Source organism: Globicephala melas, chromosome 14 (genome assembly GCF_963455315.2).
Source record: "Globicephala melas chromosome 14, mGloMel1.2, whole genome shotgun sequence".
NCBI lineage: Eukaryota > Metazoa > Chordata > Mammalia > Artiodactyla > Delphinidae > Globicephala > Globicephala melas.
In genome coordinates, this window is record NC_083327.1 from 17,729,973 (window position 1) to 17,750,044 (window position 20,072).

At 39.5% G+C, this 20,072-nt stretch overlaps 1 protein-coding gene across 2 annotated transcripts in view; it reads right to left on the reverse strand.

Moving 5' to 3' along the window:
• Nucleotides 1-2,111, reverse strand: part of ME1 (malic enzyme 1) — a 192,792-nt gene extending 190,681 nt beyond the window's left edge. For both annotated transcript variants that reach the window (XM_030859406.3, XM_060283299.2), the window contains exon 1: nucleotides 1,962-2,111. In XM_030859406.3, the coding sequence (XP_030715266.1) occupies nucleotides 1,962-2,039 (78 nt within the window). In that variant the 5' untranslated portion in view covers nucleotides 2,040-2,111. The remainder of the gene's footprint in view (nucleotides 1-1,961) is intronic.
• Nucleotides 2,112-20,072: the final 17,961 nt, after the last annotated feature.

The following is a 20,072-nucleotide window of genomic DNA, read 5'->3' on the forward strand; positions in this document are numbered from 1 at the left end:
TTGGTAGTGTATATATGTCAGTGCCACTCTCTCACTTCGTCCCAGCTTACCCTTCCCCCTCCCCGTGTCCTCAAGTCCATTCTCTGTGTCTGTCTTTATTCCTGTCCTTGCCCCTAGGTTCTGCAGAATCTTTTTTTTTTTAAGCTTCCATATATATGTATGTGTGTGTGTGTGTGTGTGTGTGTGTGTGTGTGTGTGTGTGTTAGCCTACGGTATTTGTTTTTCTCTTTCTGACTTGCTTCACTCCATAAGACAGATTCTAGGTCCATCCACCTCACTACAAATAACTCAATTTCGCTTCCTTTTATGGCTGAGTAATATTCCATTGTATTCCACATCTTCTTCATCCATTCATCCGATGATGGACACTTAGGTTGCTTCCATGTCCTGGTTATTGTAAATTGTGCTGCAGTGAACACTGTGGTACAGGACTCTTATTAAATTCTTGATGTAAACAGTAAAGGCATAATGACTCTTGCTCAGGGATTGCCTATTCCATCAACCCCTTGAAACAGACACCCTGGCCCCTGACTGGAGGAAATTCAAACAGGTTATACCACTCACGTGGTTCTTTTTAAGGGGCAACCCATTATTTGGTCATAAATTACAGCAGGCAGGTACACCTGAAAGTCAGAAATTGTTTTGTCACATCAAATTTTCCCTTTTTTTCCTACTGCAAATAGGCCCCAACCTGCAGAATAATAAAAAGGAAGTATAAAATCAAACTAGCAATTAAAATCACTGAGGAAAATATAGGTAGGAAATATTTAAAATTTCATAATGCTTTATGACCAGAAATACTGAATAATCATAGATAAGTAAAAGTTGCCTGTCACCACAAAAATCAAAAAGAACTCACAGGAGCTATAGTTTGTTAAATCAAAGAAGTCACAAGTCTTTAAGCCATTAATGATGATTAACAAATCACCGGCACCATGTTGGGGGAGGGGGACGCGGAGGTCCAGTTCTTGATGAAAAGAAGCGTCTGGTAGAGAGCCCCAAATGACCCAACAGGCCTCTGTGCTGATTGATGGCATTTTCCATGTACTAAAGGAAATGTCAAAAAGCACACCCTTAAACAAAAGAACAATTCAGAGACAAATCCTGGCGATAAAATAAATGTGACTGCTAAGTATCTCGTCAGGAAATTGATACACTCCGAGGTGTTTTCCATTTGAGAGAAATCTTAGGTGTTTACATCACCAGTGAAGAAAAATGAAATGTTAGGAAGATCTGAAAAAGGGTCTCTTGCACTGTATTCCCCTTTTCATAAAAAAAAGGAGGAGTCCTAAAAAATAAAATTTTTCCAGGCCAGGTTCAAAGACATAGAACGGCTTTACCCACAGTCCCACGTCTGGGGCAGGGATTCTGCGCCGGGCCACACCAGGGCCCCGAGGCAGAAGCCACCCACCACGAATTCCCAGCCTCTCAACCGCGTCCCTCCAGAAACCGAGAGGCCTTGACTTTCCGGTTGCTCACGTGACCCCACTCAGAACGCGTTTCTAGCCGAGCTGGGGCCGTAGGGCCACCTCGCTGCACGGCAGCCTCCAGTGATGGGCACCCTGAGTGCGCCCCGTACGTGCGTGGCACATCGAGGCCGAGCTGGCAGCCCACCTGCTACCTTCACAGGCACACTCCAGTCACGCACTTCGCTGCCACTACTTTCTTTGCCTCGGCTCCCGCTTTCGGAGAAGCCAAGCGGTATTTAAACAAGTTACGTCCCCTCCGTGCCCCGAACAAGATGCCCAGGCGCGGAGCCACAACACCCCTTCCCATCACGCTCCCGGGGACCGACCCCCACGGGCGGCCCCTCCGTTCGCCCCGCGCCCAGGCTCTCGGGGGGCGCTCCGGCGGGGCGGCATCCCGGGGGCGCGGGCGGAAGGGCTAAGCGGCGTCCGCTGCGCCGCCGGGGGGCCTGCCCGTGACCTTGACCGAGACCGAGGGGGAGCCGGCGGGCTTACCTTGTTGAGATGGGGGCTCCGGGTCACGGCGTAGCCGCGCTGGGGGGTGTGTCGGCGGCCGGGGGCTTGGGGCTGCATGGCGGGCGGCGCGCGGGGTCGGCGGGGTCGGGTCTGGCCGGGTCGGGCGGCTGATGCTGCCGGGACGCCCGAGCTGACTGTGGCGGCGGCGGCGGCGGCGGCGGCGGCGGCGGCGGCGGCGGCGCTGGGGAAGGGCCGGCGGTCGAGGGCGGGCGTGGGTGGGAGAGAGGCGGTGGACGCGGCGGGAGGGGCCGGCGAGGAGCCCGTGTCCACAGCCCGGCAGCCTGCGAGAAGCGCTGAGTCATGGCTGGGGGAGAGGCGAGCGGCGAGCAAGGAGGAGGGGGAGGAAGGGCGAGGCCCGGGCGGTGCCGCTCCCTTCCACGCCCAGGTCCCCGCTCGCCATCGGTTTAGAGGCGCAACCGTCCCAGCCCATCGCTGCGTGGGACGTGGCTCGGTGTGGCGCACGCAGTGCCCTCCTTGCTCCAGAGAACCAAATGGGGAGTAAGGTCAGGTTCCCCCCGCCCGGCCCGTGAGCACCATCACCCCTGGCCGAGGCGGCCCCGCAGCCGCACCCCGCGGGGAGGTTGAGATGGGATGGGAAACGGAGAGCCTCGGGCAGAGAGGACGGCTGCCCAGACACAGAGGGGGGGCCCGGGGGCTGTTTGCAAAAGGCCTTAACTGACTGATGCGAACGACACTTCATCTCTCCCCTCCTATCAGGCGCTTCCAAACGCGCTGCGCACAGTTCCAGATGGCAGCCAGGGCCGGGGTTCGGAGGAAACCAACCTTGACCCAGAAAGAACAGGCCCGGGTAGAACTGGGAGAAAGGCAAGAGAGGAAAGTGCGTGCCGCGACGCCGCAGGAGTCTCTGTAGATCGTCCCTGGGAATTTTATTTTAATGCCATTAATATAAAAGACAAGGTGCAAATGTTAGAGCCCACTGGACAGTCACATTTATCTTGTATATATTGTTCCCAAGAGTTCTAGAAGCCGAGATGTTTACGAACCTCTCTCTCTGAATAATGGTGTGTAACTCAATCTTTAAGGGCTTCAGTGTCTTCTTTGGTAAAACGAGAAGGTCGGAATAAATGATCTTCCAGCGCTGGAATTCCATTATTATTGATATTTATACTTGAAGTTTCAAGGAATGTTGGAGCAATCAGATCACAGCCAAAAGGAGCGTCAGACACAGCACACCCTAAAGGCTTCCTGTGCCCCAATTTCCTTTTCAGTTAATAGGATCGCTAGTTTCTGCCCTGTTCCTACCTAATGATTTTACAAAAAGTAGTGTTTAGGATTTAGCGTTTGATTTTATATATCCATAAACTAGACGTTCAACCAAAGTGTTTCATTTCTAATTATGTTACTTTTCCTTATCAGAAAGATTTGTTACGGCCTTATTTTTTGGCCATCCAGAAGCTTCTTAGGGCTAGCCTTTAAATTATCTAGAATCAGTTGCTTTAATAGAGAACATTTTATTTGCATCACAGAGTTATTTCAAGATTCCTTGCATTCCAGTAACACTTTTCCCTGTGAATTCTATAATCCATCAATAATTAACCCAACAACATCTGAGAAGAAGGTATACTTTACAAAACTCACTCTCTTGAATTAACTGAGGTACATTACAATTAGCGTATTTTATTGGCGACAAGACCAGTTTAACAACAGGCCCGGAAACAAAACACAAGATGCTGAAGAAGAAACAAAAATGTTAGTACAACAGAACCTTATTATAATACAGCTCTTTATTACATAAATTTAGACACATTACCTGTCTATTCCTAGTTTTGTGATATAATATTTACAGATAGAAAGGCTGATATAAATATAGGGAGTAGCCCCAAAAGAGTGTGTGGGCTCTTCCCCCCAGCCATCATTACAGAGGGATTACAGAATCCTGCCAGTGCAGGGAGAGTTCACATCTCCCTTCCACGTTTATTTCTCTCGTGAAAAGAGCTTCAATCCTCTTGAATGACAGGATAAGGCCTAGCTGGGGGAGTCATTTTGTATACCCACGTGCAGTTCCAAGAGTACTGGGAAGAACCTATTTTTCCACATAAATGTTAGCTAGAACACCAACTTTTTCCATCCTTTTTAAAGATTTGTAGGTTTAGGTTTTATTACAAAAACCAAAAAACACATTAAAAAAACCAAACACATTAGAAAAACTTCTGCTATAATTTCCCTTATGAGAAACTACAGTCACTCTATACACAATTGACAAGTTAAGAATGCGTGTGATTCACAAACAAAGGAACTAGAATCTGTAGTTTCTGATGCCCAGTGAGAATACTAGGTCAAAATCAGATATTTCTTGCCCAAGTTTAATGCACAATGAACTCTAATCATATTTAAATATGATTGTAGCATTCCTATCTAAGGTCATTGAGATTTCAAGCAGAGAAAATTCAGGAAATACGTAATAGCACATGCAACATTTCAAATGTAACTTTCACGAGAAAAAAATCTAATAGAAAAAAGCTGTAGCTGTGTGATGGTTTGTGATATTAAGTAAATGATTTTGTATTTCTTCACACAAAAACACATTATTGCTGTGTAAAATTAGTTCCAATTTTTCTTTTCTTTTTTAGTTAAAAATCTTAACACGCCTGGTTCTTGGTGTGTTTCTGTATGAAGGAAAGACCTTTGACCTTTGGGGGTTCTAATTTGAGAATCCCAGTGTCTGATATATTAGAGAGGACAAGGCCTACGAGAGTGGCCAACCCTAAAAGTTCAGAATCAGAAGTAGGCAGTTGAATCCTTGGGGTGGCCAGCCCCAGGGTAACTGGCAACCTTGGCAAGAGTTGACTTTGTGCCTGCCTACTGCAGTGAGGATACAAGTTGAATGAGCACGAATGAGGGGGAGGAAACACTTCACCTCTACCCATTTTAGGTTGTCAGCTGGGACGCTAAGAAGATAACACATTAACAAAAGAAAAACAGTTCATTAACTAACACATGCAGTGCACATCACCCAGGAGAAACCTAAAACGAAGAGTGGCTCAAAGCAGTAGCTTAGAACTGCGATCTATACAGCATCTTCGACAAAGAACAATAAATTGGTAGAGAAGTGACAGGACAAAGGAAAGCAGTTTTAGGCTTCCAAGGGCGGCAAACTCTAGGAAGGTAAATACATGGGAAGAAATTAATGGAATAAGATTTGTTTGCAGATTCCTCTGGTCCTCATAATTTGGGGTGACATATCCTGGCTTTACCTGGCTCTAAGGAATCCTTGATGAACCAAGCTATAAGTTATTGGTATCTGAGTATTAGAGTAACAGGTGAAATGGGTACGTGGGTCATTTCATTAGAATGTTTTACAGAGATGCACCCTTATTTTATTCTGTTCTTTAAGCAAAAGTTTATGCAAAAGCCCCATCCTCTAGAAGACCCTACAGAATGTCTAGAGCCCTGTAGAACACATCTTTAAAAAAAAAAAAAAAGGAAGCAGTATTTCTCTTTATTAACCGTTAAGAGCATTACCTCTACTATTAGGAATAATGTAATACCATCTCATTCTTAGTATATATTACAATCATTAAATATAGATGAACACATAAAAATACAGATACTGCACGGTGATTTTGTCATTTGGGAATAAATCTATAGACTAAGTCAGAACATGCATAAATCATTTATATCTTAACTGTTCCTTTATACCTGAACAAGTTTTCATTAAGCATGCCAATAATTTTCAAATGATGTAATAAAAAATATGCTTGCAGTATTTGGCTGAATTACATTTGGGAACAAGAAGCTAGCTGTTTCACCTATTTCAATACTAGTATAGTCTGGATCATATTATACATGTATAGAAACTTAAAAGATCATAAATTTCCCATGAGGAGACATTATTTAGTCTGTGTCATGGTATGTATTTGCAAAACATTTTAACACTGCAAACATTAGAAGTTTCAAGATGGGGCACTGGAAAAAGTTTATACTCTACTACAATGATGCTGGGTACTTTTCCACAAGGCCTGTTAATGTCAATCAACTGGAGGTGGGAGTTTACCAATGAATTGCTTGATAGCCATCATTTCCTGGTGACATGAACTGGGTTTTGAAGGTTACATTGACTGGATTTACCAATGTTTTTAGCTTTTCTACAGCAAGAAAACCGACCATTAGGGCAACTTAAGGGGAGTAATCTCCATGGTACTGGAGAATAGAAATATCTCTATTAGCACCACTGATAGAACCCCGTGGAATCCAAGCCCCCAGTGGAAGTCAGCAACTGTGCTGCCTGCCAGTTACTGCTGAGTGGTAACAACGGTGTACAAAGATAAAGTTGCTCCCTAAAATAACTACCCAAAATAGGGCTTCCCTGGTGGTGCAGTGGTTGAGAGTCCGCCTGCTGATGCAGGGGACACAAGTTTGTGCCCCGGTCCGGGAAGATCCCACATGCCGCGGAGCGGCTGGGCCCGTGAGCCATGGCCGCTAAGCCGGCGTGTTCGGAGCCTGTGCTCCGCAACGGGAAAAGGCCACCGCAGTAAGAGGCCCGTGTACCGCAAAAAAAAAAAAAAACTACCCAAAATAATAATGTTAAAAGGAATACTCTTCTTCACCTCTGCTGTATCAAAGCTTTTACATTTTCTGCTAATTCCAGGTTTATCCTCCTGTGAATCTAGTGAAAGCCCAATAATATAGCCATTTAATGTAACAGGCATAACTGACGCATGTAGGTAGATATATTTGAAATGTGAACTTCTGATACCTGTAAAGCCTTCTTGCCCATCCAAGCCCTGTATCTCTCCATCCACCAGGAAAATCACCACAGCGGCTGCCTTTCCAGGATGAGCAGGATAGGAAAGCGAGCAGACACCTCGGAAGCTGAAAGGAGAACGTGGTCCAGCCAGCTACAGCCCATCTGAAGAGCACAGTTTAAAAATCATGGATCATGGCCAGTGGTTTTCAATCTTTCTCCCATATTAGAATCCCCTGGAGAGCTTTAAAAACACTTTTGACTGGACCCAAGGTTGTTGATTTCATTGGTCTGGGTGGTAGCTTTAGTACCTGGATTTTATGCCCAAGGTCCCCAGATGATTCTAATTTGCAGCCAAATTAGAATTCTGTACCCCTGGTCTAGAAGAATGGTTCTTACACTTTTGCTTGCATCAGAATCAGTTGCGGGGCTCATTAAAGCAGGGACCCACCCTCAGAGTCTCTGATTCAGTAAGTTGGAGGTGGAGCTCCATGATTTGCATTTCTAACAAGTTCCCAGGTGATGCTGTTGGAGATAGTCAAATGACCACATTTTGAGACCCACTGATCTAGAGTAATGCTATCCAACAGAAGTGTAACATGACCCACATATGTAAAGTTTTCCAAGTAGCCAAGTTTTTTAAAAAGTAAAAGAAACAGGTGAAATTCATTTAAATCATATATTTTATTTAACCTAATACTATATCCAAAATATTTGTATGTCAACATATTATCAATATAAAAATTACTGAGATGTTTTACTTTTTTCATTTGTACTGTTTGAAATCTAAAGTGTATTTTATACACACCATGCATCTCAATTTTGACACCAAATTTTTATCAGAAGTGCTTTTTCTGTACTTAGATTTTATAAAATTTAGTTGAAGTAGTAGATGCATATAACCAAGTTGCCACAAACATACTTAAAAGTTTTTTCGTAATGAAATTGAGTTTTATATTTAAATTAAAATCAAACAAATTTCTTTGCCCCATTTGAAAAATTTAAGACTATTTGGTCTACTGAAGGTTGATCATTAACATTACCTACCTGTTTCTACCTGTTTGTGTAGGCAGTTTCCATATTGGTAACGAATTGTGTTCCTAAAGTTCATATGTAAGTCAATCATATTGCATTTTTTTCATAGGAATAATACAACAAATGCTTCCACAGTAGCCTTTAAAAGCCCACTAACACATAATGGCTGAAATATCATACAAAGAATAAAAGAGTACTTCCCTGAAGTTTTTAAAACACATTTCTGCATAAAATGTCTGACAAGTTCCAAATCGGTACTCCATGAGTAGAATTCTCTTTCAATATGCCCTGAGAAAATAGGAGAGCGACATAAAGATATATTTCTCAATAGATATGAACTATGTCACTTTCTTTAAAAGGCAGAATCAATTACAGTCACATCTGGTTTGAAATAATAATTGTTTTATCTCACTGCATAAATAAAGGACATTCATACAACCTGTGCCTTAAAAAAAAATCACAGAAATATTTCCAACTGCAAAATATAGTTCCTATTTTTATACTAAAATTAAAAATAAGGACTAGTTCTAAATTTAAGTCCTCTGCTCAAAATTCTCCATTGGCACCCACCTCACTCATGATAGAAGTCAAAGTCATTACATGGCCTACAAGGCCCCATAGGAACTGCCCCAGTCCCTTTAACTCTGTGGCTTTGTTACCTTTATTTTCCTCCCTCCTCTCCCGCTACTCTGACTGTGACTGCCTTACCTTTCCCCAAATAGGAGAAACACATTCCTACCTCATGGCCTTTGCTCTTGCTGTTCCTTCTCTGGAGCACTTGTCCCTCAAATATCTACATGGCTCCCTCAATCCCTTCAAGTCTTTGCCCAAATGTCATTTTTCATCTGGGGCCTTCACCAATCATTCCATGGAATCCAGCAATCGCTATTCTTCCTTCACCCACCTTCCTTACTCTCTATGGTTCTTCCTTACTTAATTTTTCTCCATGTAACTTTTTATATTTAAATATAGAATGCAATTCACTTATTATTTGTTTGTCATCTCACTACCATGACTACTAACATGTCAACTCCATGGCAGTGGAGGTTTTATATCTTTTGGTCTTTTCTGCGAAACCCAACACTTCCATGTTCCAAAACTCCACATAAACAACTTTTCTAACTTATTTCATGATCTATTTATTTATACACACATTTCTTTCACATATATATTTTTTTACTTGACTGTCTCCTTTAAGCCTTCTGAATAAAGGGAATAGATCCCTTCATCTTTGGCAAAAGATTTATCTGGAAATAATTAACGAGCCATCAGAATTGGAGACAGAAAATTCATTGTTGCAATGGTTGGCACAATAGCCTTTCAAATAATCCTCAGTTTTCAAATCGTTCTTGAAAAATTCACGTTTACTCTATTCCTATAGAATTGCATAAATTTGTCTGAGGCTGTTCTCTAAGGAATACTCAGTTGGATTGTACAACTGTATAATGTTTTATCATCCTGTACAATTATATCTACTGTCAATAAAGTATCCATTCATTAATGGCATGTCTTATATTATTTAAAACCTAAAGTTACATCTGTTATGAAAAAGATCCAGTTCAATATTTTTGCTATTCAATTTCATTGAATTGAAATTTTACTACTTCCTTACATTTGCTTTTTATCAATTAATCTAGATAAAAACCAACCCCCAACACTGTCATGGATAAATCTGTGTCATTGCTTCCAAGTGCTTTTTAGTATAGCAACTCTGTCATTCGTTGGTATGATTTTTTAAATTCAATTTATTTAGACCAAAACAAAAAATGAAAACACTTCACCCATTTCTCCCACCTCTCCCACCCACCTCCTCTGGCAACCACCAATCTGTTCTCTGTATCTGTGAGCTCGTTTTGTTTTTTTTTTTTATGATTCCACGTATAAGTCAGATCATACATTATTTGTCTTTCTCTGTCTTACCTACTTCACTTAGTACCATGCTCTTAAGGTCCATCCAGTTTGTTGCAAACGGCAAGATTGCCTTCCTTTTTTATGGCTGAATAATTCCATTATATATATATATAATGTGGTATATATATAGATCACATTTTCTTTATCTATTCATCCATCCATGGACAATTAGGTTGTTCCATATCTTAGCTATTGTAAATAATGCTGCAGTGAATGTGGGGTGCATGTATTCTTTTGAGATAGTGTTTTGTTTCCTTCAGATAAATAGCAAGACGTGGAATTGCTGGAGCATATGGTAGTTTTATTTTTAATTTTTGGAGGAAGCTCCATGCTGTTTTCCATAGTGACTGCACCAATTTCCCTCCTGCCGACACTGCACGAGGGTTCCCTTCTCCACACCCTCACCAACACTTGTTATTTGTTGTCTTTTTGATAACTGCCATTCGAACAGGTATGAGGTGATATCTCATTATGGTTTTGATTTGCATTTCCCTGATGATTAAGTAGTAGGTTAGAATACAGAGTCTGGAACCATAATTCCTGGGCTTCTATTCCAGCTTTGCCATCTCCAACTTGTGTGCCCTTGTTAACTTACCTCCCCTTGTTTCCTCAGATGATTTAGCCTGACTAGTGATAAGCACTAGATGAATATTTATCAAATGAAAACCAACAAGATGAATAAATCAGGCACACTACTCTATGAACTTTTAAAAAGAAAACGCTACCCATCACCATCACTAGAAGAAACTGGAGTGTCCTAAGGACATGATTTTTAGAATTTCAGCACTTAGACGTTTTGGCATTAGAAAGCAGAATTAAGTGACTTGACAAGAGTTGAGTATTAATTCTGTAGGCTTATCTAATGTACTAGATTCTTCTTGTATTTTTTACTCTTGTAACAAAGTAAATATTATTTGAAGTCACTTGTTTTTGTTTAAATTTCGTGTTTTTAAATTTGGAGATGAAGGTACTTCAAAATATAGTTGAATCCCTGGAAGTTCCCCTGATTTGTTAGTTTTTCCAAGATATCACCACAGAACAGCTTCCATAACACATCATTTCTCTATCCCGGTCAATTTTTTATGAGTTGCATGCTACAGCTGACCACTCTCATTGGCCATTATATCCGCACTGGTCCAAACCTCTTCCCTAGACTGAGGAGTGGTAGAGCTACTCAGATTCTATGGGAAGCAGGGAAATTATGTTATGAGAAATTTGGAAAAGCTTGTAGGGTATTCCATTTATCTATCGGTATGTAACATATTACCCCCAAATTTAGTGGCTTGAAACAATAATAACAATTTCATTCTCTCTCATGGTTTCTGCACGTGAGAATTTGGGAAGCCTCAGCAGGATAGTGCCAGCCCAGCATCTCTCACGTGGTTGCAGTTAAACAATCAGTGAAAAGGGGGTAACTTAGAGTAGCTGGAGGCTGTCCAGGCACCTCTCTCTCTCTCTCTCTCTCCCCCCCCCCCACCTCTCTCTCTCTCCCTCTCCCCCACACACACACCTCAAGTACTCTCTGGTTCTCTCCATGGGGTCTCTCACTGTGGGCTAATTTGGGTTCCTCACAGCATGGCAGCCTTGGAGCAGTCAAACTGCTTACTTGGAGGCTGAAGGCTTCCAGAACAAGTATTCCAGGGAACAGGGTAGAAAAAGTGCTTTTCCTTTTGCTTACCTAGCCTTGGAAGTCACAGATTGTCACTTTTCCATACTCTCTTGATCCAGTCACAAAAGCCTGTCTCAATGGGAGGAGTGCCAAAGCCACACTGTAAGAAGAGCTTGTATGATAAGAGATTTGTTGCAGCCATTTGGAAAATACAACCTGCCACATAGGAGTGTGAAAAGATCTATTAAAATGTTTGTTCCCATCACGTTTTTTAGATACTAGTTCATCTAAAATATGCAGTGGGCAGTACACTTGATACAAAGTATTCACACCAATATAAAATGTGCATAAGGAAACAAGAAACACGTATTCTAGAAAAGCAGCCTAGAGGGCAAACTATAATTCAGTTTAGATACAGACCCCCAACCTTTACTACATCTTCAGTGTACCAGGTTTTGGAGTCACCGATGCTGATTCTGAATATTACAAGAGTTCAAAGTGCTTTCTAAATTGTTTTCAATCTGATTTAATGAGGTATATTTTCTTTTAATACTTTGAAAAATGACAATACATAGAAAATATATATATTAGTGACAGAATATTAAATTAGCCATAATGCACTATTCTATAATACCTTAATTATCTTAAATAGTTAGGAGGTTACTAAATGAGGCTAGTTTCATAGACTGCTAACAAGGAGCAGTGAAAGAATTATATATTAGAAACCAAAGACATCTGGGCCTGTTGGAACCACGTACTGGTTTAGTTTTAGTAAGAATACCATATTAAAAGTAATACTGAACACTGAATACTGAATGGAGTTTTCTCCTTTTTTAATTTGGAAAGATCTGCTCCCAAACTGTTGATGGCTTGTTGTACTTTACAGTTCTGTAATGTTTGAAGTTTGTATAATTACTTTTACATTCAGAAAAAACTTTAAAATGTGGAACATACCCAGGAGTGTCTATAATTATAAAGCAGAAACTAACACACCATTGTAAAGCACTTATACTCCAATAAAGATGTTAAAAAAAACAAAACAACCCAATATACTGTGAAATCTTAGGAATCTCGATTTTTTTCTTTTGTTCCGAAGGTAATTTAAGATGACAATTTTGGCATATGCCGCTTTACAGTGTGGATACTCTAAAATCTCTGCTTGCCAGGAGGCACTGAAGCCAACCACATAATGCAGCTCGGAGACAGGGAGGATAAATTTCATAATACCCTCCTCCGCCAAACACCTGTGTGGATCCACCCTCCTCTTCTAACTTTGAAAAAGCTGGACTAAAACCAAACCAAAAAAAAAAAAAAAAGATTAAAATTTAAAGTTAAAAAACTGTGTAGAAATGTAACCATTTTTCGTAACACTATATATTGAATTTACCATTTAATGCAGACTCACCCAAATAACAGATTATCATGGAATTTAGTTAACAAATAATTGATTTCCAAATATAACATGATGTTAACAGCAGTTCTGTAAATGACAGTATTATGTGGCTTTTTTACTTCTTAGTATCTGCTTCATGTTTTGAAAAACTTGATTTTAAAGTTAGAGAAAATACACATTAAATATGATTGAATTTCAAATAAAGTTTTTCAGTCACAAGAAATGTTTCCAAAAAACCGACTTAAATTTCTCCTTTTAATGAATAGCGAGTAAGCGCTTGAAAATTGCCATTCATTTCTGACACTGTGTTAAACTATTCGCCTGTATAGCTCAAACAGATGTTATAAAAAGTAATGAATCAAAAAAAATCACACCCATAAAAGGGCTAGCCTTATTTGGTTGCCTTACTTAACTTGAATTTTAAGAGACAGAATATTCTGTGTGTTTGGAGATCAACTCAAAACACATCGACCTTGTTAACATGAAGCTCGCGGGCTGTATCTAGTGGTTAGCATCCAGTGACCGCCAGAAATACAACTAAGCCAGCCTTAGGCACCAACCATCAATCTGTAATGTCACCAGAAACCTGGCATTTCAAGTCTAGTCCTAAACTGAAGCTCTAATACCGTGGCAGAGCTCCAGACCTCCTGGTTTATGGGAGAGGGAGAAGATGTGTAAGAAAGGTTGTACTCAGGAGAGTTACACAAGAGGTGCATTCATGACACATGAAGAGACTTGGGAGAAAGCACGTAGGCCAGGGTGGAACACTAAAATAAATTTTGCTGCAGTGGAAACGGCAAAGACATGATCTAATTTCTGAAGGAAAACTGGGAATTTGGGGGCAGGAGAAAAAAATCGTATAGATGCAGCAGGAGAGTTATTAAGTCACAAGTCACTGTGGGGTTCTGAAAATAACCAGGCTTAAAGGGGAAAGGTAGGGATGGCGGGAGGGATATAAACCTTAGATGTAATAGTGCATTTCCAGCCCTGTGCTTATTCAGATTTGGGGGATAGGTATTCTTTGCTAGAACCATACGCCAAAAATGTTGGAGGAAGCAACCAATTACCTTCCCTGTGCTCCCCGCCCACCCCCACCCCACCTCCCAGCCCCGGACAGCCTGTTTATCATCTGTGGCTAATTGAGGTTAAAAGGTGGATTCTGAGAGCACTTTCCTCTCCTGCTGCGTCATGCAGTGAAACTAGGCTTCGGAAAGATCTGAGGCCATTATGCCCTTACCATTGTCTTCCTGTGGTGGAGAATAATAGCAAGGCAGGAATCAAGTTCTATCAGGTGAGCCGGACCTGCACAAAAACAACAAATAATTCCCCACTCTCCCTCTTCAGCCCTTACCTTGCCTTTCTTTATGCTTTACTAAACCACTACTGATGCAATGGGAAAAAAAAAAAAAACAGGGAGCAAAAAATGAAAAGTCTATGCTGAGCAGAAAAATGGAGGAAACTTCTGGAACACAGGCCAAGTTAGAGAAAAATGATACAAATCACTATTAAAAGGAGTATAACAAAATGCCTTCAAGCTTTTGGAACTAAGTTCAGAAACAGCTCTACGTTTGTCAGAGAATAAATGATTGAAAGTTGTACAGGTCATGTCCCAGAGTTGATTCGTACTTGACTTGTTAGCCCTGTCTACAGGGAAACTGATACATAGTAGGAGAAAATACAAATATTAAATCAACTGGACTTTGTTATACATAGTTTTGCTTGCAATTTTCCTGATAATATCTGTTGGGGAGACATTAAATCTATCTCATGAGAATAAAACAGTTTTTTAATTACAATATCTTCCTCCAATCTGTATATATTCTTCATAATAGATCTGTACATAGCAAAAGTAAAAGGGCATAAGAAAAAAGTCCTATAAATTTGAAGCCTTATAGTAGTTTCTGAACATTTAAAGAGCAGCAGAGAGAAGCACAGTATTTTAATTTTCTTGTACCTCTTGTACCTAAAGATCTCACTTTTTCACATGCCCTACTCCTAGCTCCCACATCTTAAGGAAGACACAGCCTTACAATATTTTTCAAAATTACCTGCTTTAAAACCTTCATCAAACTCAGAGGAAAGAGCTATTTCTTCCCTTAGTGATACATTTTACTTGAATTTATGTTCCTTTTGTTTCCCAGCTCTACTCCCGACAATCTTTATGATCTATAATATTCTTACAGGAACTAGAGTACTTAATAAACCCAGCCTAAACTTGAAATCTCCTTAGAGAGATTCCTTTTAGAAATTTATAAATAAATATTTACCACACTCCAATTATTTTAAAACCATCAGTAAATATAAATTTATTTATAAACATAATAGCTCCATGTTTTTTTCAGGTATCTCCTTATTTCTATACAGTCATTTAATGAAACTATCAAATCTATTAGTTTTACAGTATGGAGGTTCCTCAAAAAACTAAAAATAGAATTGCCATATGGTCCAGGAATCTCACTCCTGGGCATATAGCTGGACAAAACCATAATTTGGAAAGATACCTGCATCCCTAAGTTTACAATAGCCAAAACATGGAAACAACCTAAATGTCCATCAACAGATGAATGGATAAAGAAGATGTGGTACATGTATACAATGGAATACTACTCAGCCATAAAAAAGAATGAAATAATGTCATTTGCTGCAATATGGATAGAACTAGAGATTATCATACTAAGTGAAATGTCAGACAGAGAAAGACAAATATCATTTGATATCATTTATGCGTGGAATCTAAAATATGACACAAATGAACTTATCAATAAAACAGAAACAGACTCACAGATATAGAGAATAGACCTGTGGTTGCCGAGGAGGAGGGTGGGTGGGGGAGAAATGGATTGGGAGTTTGGGATTAGCAGACGCAAACTATTATATAGAGAATGGATAAACAACAAGGTCCTACTGTATAGCACAGGGAACTGTATGCAATATCTTGTAATATACCATGATGGAAAAAGAATATATATATATATGAATCACTTTGCTGTACACCAGAAACATACTGTATTGATAAATCAACTATACTTCAATAAAATAAATGCTTTAAAAAAATCCATCAAAAATTAAATCCATTAGTTTTCTAATAGGTTGCTAATATTTCTACCCATTCAACTTATTAAAATGAAACAGAAGTTAAATGCTACAAACAAAACTTAGGGGGGACAAAATGTTTTTGGAGAACCATTAAATTAGATAATTTTTTAAAAATGAGTGAGCTGAGATCTTAGTAAGGATAGTTCTGCTGGAAATATGCTCCCCTTACTATGAAATACTACTGATTTATTGACATCTACCCTAAGGCCATTTTAACATTTTAGTTACAACATCAGCGTCTTCCTGACAGTAGATAAGGTAGTTCTTGATGTATTTTGTTGTCTATTAATGCGTAAGAAGTTACCAAAAAACTGACTGATCTAAGATAACATTTTTATCTCACAGTGTTTGTGGGGCAGGAATCTGAAGGCAGCTTAGCTTGACACTCTGGTTCGGGGTCTCTCTCAAGGCTGTGTCAAGGTGATGGCCAGGGCTGCTTTCATCTCAAAACTCGACCAGGGAGGATCAGATTCCAAGCTCACTGAGGTGAATGTTGGCAGGATTCAGTTTCTGGTTGGCCTTGCTGGCTGTGTGGGACTCCACACAGGGCAGGGCAACCACAGCAGCTTGCTCCATTAGAACAAGCAAGAAGAACCGGAGAGAGAGAGAGAGAGAGCACAGCACGAGCTTCCAAATTTCAGGAGCGACATCCATCGCTTTTGCCCTGTTCGAATCTTTAGAAGCAAATCACTAGGTTGTCTACACTCAGGGAGAGGAGATTGCACGAAGTGTGTGAATACCAGGAGGTAGGTGTCTTTGGGAGCCATTTTAGAGACTGCCTACCACACCTGATATGGGAAATTCTTTATAATTCCAGAGCTTTTTCAGATCTCAACGCTTTTGGATAACAATTTCCAAGGGTTAGTGGGTTTTATTTTAATAAAATGTGGTCTATTTTGTACTTTAAGATTTTTTAAATGGGGGGTACGGAGATATTTCTTATAGGAATTTTAAAATAATTGCCTAGTTTTCACTGATTAATGCTATATCTGAACATTAAATATATCAAAACCACTTTTTTGACTAAACAAAATTAAAGCGAGTCAAAATGAAATAAGTAATATAGTTTTCCAAAATATGCTTCAGTATTGAGCTAGATAGTATCATGGAATATAGCTTGTTTGACACATCTGTCATTCATAACTCTCATTTTACAAATAAATTAAGATAAAGGGCCATGATAGGTGGACATTACAATTGTTTCCAAAAAATAAACAAATCCATAAAACAGTCTAGTCAATTCTTTTTAAAAACCTCCCCTTCTCACTTGGTCAAGGGTTCTCAACCAGATTTTTTTGTTTATTTATAGATGTGAAAACTTGATGTGTTTGTGCATTTTCTGTAGAAGGAGTTAATAGCATTCATGAGCTTCTCAAAAGAACAAGAACCATTGTCCTAGGCAACAAAAATTTAGGCACTGAATTCTCATACAGAGTCTCATGAATTTGCTTCATATAAACACAAAAAAAAGTAAAGCAAAATTATTGAATTTTCTTTTAAACTGTCCATTTCACCAATGTAACTAGTGTTGAGCTCCATATTCACTCAACAAATATTTATAGAGTATCTACTAGATGCCGGCCACAGTTCTAGGCAATGGAAATACAAGTCCCATCCTCAGGGAGTTCACATTCCTGAGGGTAAGGGGGTGGAAGACAATAAACAGTAATGTATACAATATTTGGTGTGATAAACGTTGTGGAGAAAATAAGCAGGTTTTCCCTGAATTCTTTCAAGCTTTCATGGAAATATACAGTTCACCGTAAATCAGCCCTTCTGATCTTTCATAAAACTTTTTTAACATCAGTAAAATACACTCAGTTCAGTCCAGCGAATATTTATGCAGCACTCGCTATGGGCTGGGTATTGGGCCAGATGCTGGAGAAACAGAGATGGACATGCTTCTCTGAGAAGTTTATATTATGGGCTTAGAGGGATCACTTCCTCTAGGAATTCCCTCTGTGATCATACAGTAATCTGGGCATACCTTGATTGTGCTTACCTCCAAGTCAAATCTGTTTAAGTGTATCTCTTTGCTGCTTGATTACGAGCTCTTTGAGAGCAAGACATACATTTCATTAATCTTTGAATGCCTAGTGCTTGGGGCATGGTAGTTCAAGAAATGTTTGTTGACCTGCACTTGAAGAGACAGAGGGATTGCACATGCCCCAGGACTTTCTCTAACTTCTATTTTAAGTAGTAAGATGCAGACATTTTTCCTCCCTTAGGTTTTAGTCAAAATCAATGAATGTCGTTGATATGAGATCTGTTAAGCCATAAGAAATGTCTTCATCAAGACCATATGCTTTCTTTCTAGGGAAACTGGTTAGAAACACATTGCTGTGTTTTATCAACCAAAAACCGTTCTTCATCTCAGTCCTCTCCCCCTTTCCTGACCTGAGCCGATGGCACAGCTCCACCCATCATGTTCCATCTCAGCTCTTGCCCTGAGATCAGCAAGTGACCTGGGAGATGGAGAAAAGAGGATAATGATTAAGGCAATGAACTGATCGTGTCTGCTTCGCTGGCAAGTTTTAGAAAAAAGGCACATATTAAATTTTCCAAAACAGGAATCAGATTCAAGTGTCAGATCTTCAGGGAAATAAAGGGATAGATAAAAATTCAAATCAAACTGAACTTCTCAAGGTCAGTGTGTACACTCTATCAAAACAATTATTAAAAGCATGTAACCATTTCTCTCTGAATAAGGATGAATTCTCTGCCCACACCCAGCAAATTCTTTTTTTATTCTAAATTTTTGTCGAAGGCAAATGCTTTCCCACACTCAGAAATGCATTCTTGGTCCTCCGAGTATTCATTTTATGCCAAGTTTCAAAGTTTTAATTCTAAACTCTTTAGTTTAGTTTTTGAAGTATACATTATAGCACAAAAGAAAATTTTTTTGTTTGATTCAAACAGTTAATCATTATTTCCATGAATTCTTGAGAAAATTACTTTTAATCTAAGAAGTAGAAATTCCACCAGATAATCTCATTTTTTTGAGAAGATAACAGATATGAGGACATGGAATCAAAGGCCTGCATCCTCATTTTGTTGCTACCTTCCTGTATTAATACAATTAGTAATATGTTACTATGGCCCAGGAAGAGTTGGGTTTATATTAACAGTCCTAATAATAAATTAACAGCCCTGTATCAGCCAGGAGAGAACTCTCTAATAGAATGACACAGTGCTCTGTCATTGTCTTTTTTCTTTAACACTCTTCAACTTTTTAGATAAAACTGTAGCAGGCATACCTTTTAAAAAAGTAATGTAAGATATATTTTTTATAATGTCTTTAAATTATAATAATAGTTCATGCCTAATATAGATAATTTAGAAAACATGGATGATGGAGGAAATCATCCCTTGTGGTGTGACTTTTCCTTCTCATGGGCAAATTATATTTCTTGAACAAATTAGCATGGCTCTGAAATTTTTTTGTTTGCTGGATGCCCATTTTATAGGCCTAGCAACATATTAACTAAATTTATGAATGACATGGAGAATGGAAGCATAGCTAAGATAGTAGAGGAGAGAGTTAAGATTCAAAACCTCTCCACAGTATTGTACACCAACTATACCTCAATTAAAAAATCCAAAAACAAACAAGCAAAAACCTCTCCAAGAGGCGGGAAGAATTAGATTGAAACTAACAAGATAGCAAAAGTAAACCACAGAGCTCTAGTACAGAAACAACCGTGTAGCATAGGAAGGGTACAAGGTGTCCAGAGGGGAGTTCCTGTGGAAAAGACCCAGTCCTTCTAGTTGATGACAACTTAGTATTAGGCTATAGTCACTACAAAAAAAGATAATGCAAGTTTATGTCCCAGGAGTGAAGTACAGAATCCAGGTGAAGGGAAGAGATGCTGTCGCTGTATTCCATGTCGTTTGGGCTGCATCTGGAGTATTGTTTTCATTCTAGGTTTTAGTCAAAAACCTAGACTATTATTTAATTTTTTCCCTATAAACTTAGTTCATTTAATTTTTGTCTGCTAGTCCGTTTTTTCCCACTAGAATATAATTTCCCTGAGAATAAGGTCCCTTCAGCTTTGTTCACAGTTAGATACTGTAGCTTGAACAGTGTTCCTATAAATATTTATTGAATGAATTAATTTACAGAGAAGCAGATTGGGGCTTAACAGAAGAAAAAAAAATTTTTTTCTGTGGGGATCAATCACTGAGCATACTTTACATTAACCAGTTTTGTCTTCATAGTTTGCCATTAGCTATTTTTTGAGCACTTATATGCCAGAAATAGGCAAAAAAGACAAGGCTCAGAGAAGGTAAGTAACTTTGCCCCACCTCATGTTGTTAGAACTGGGATTGTAATCCAGCCTG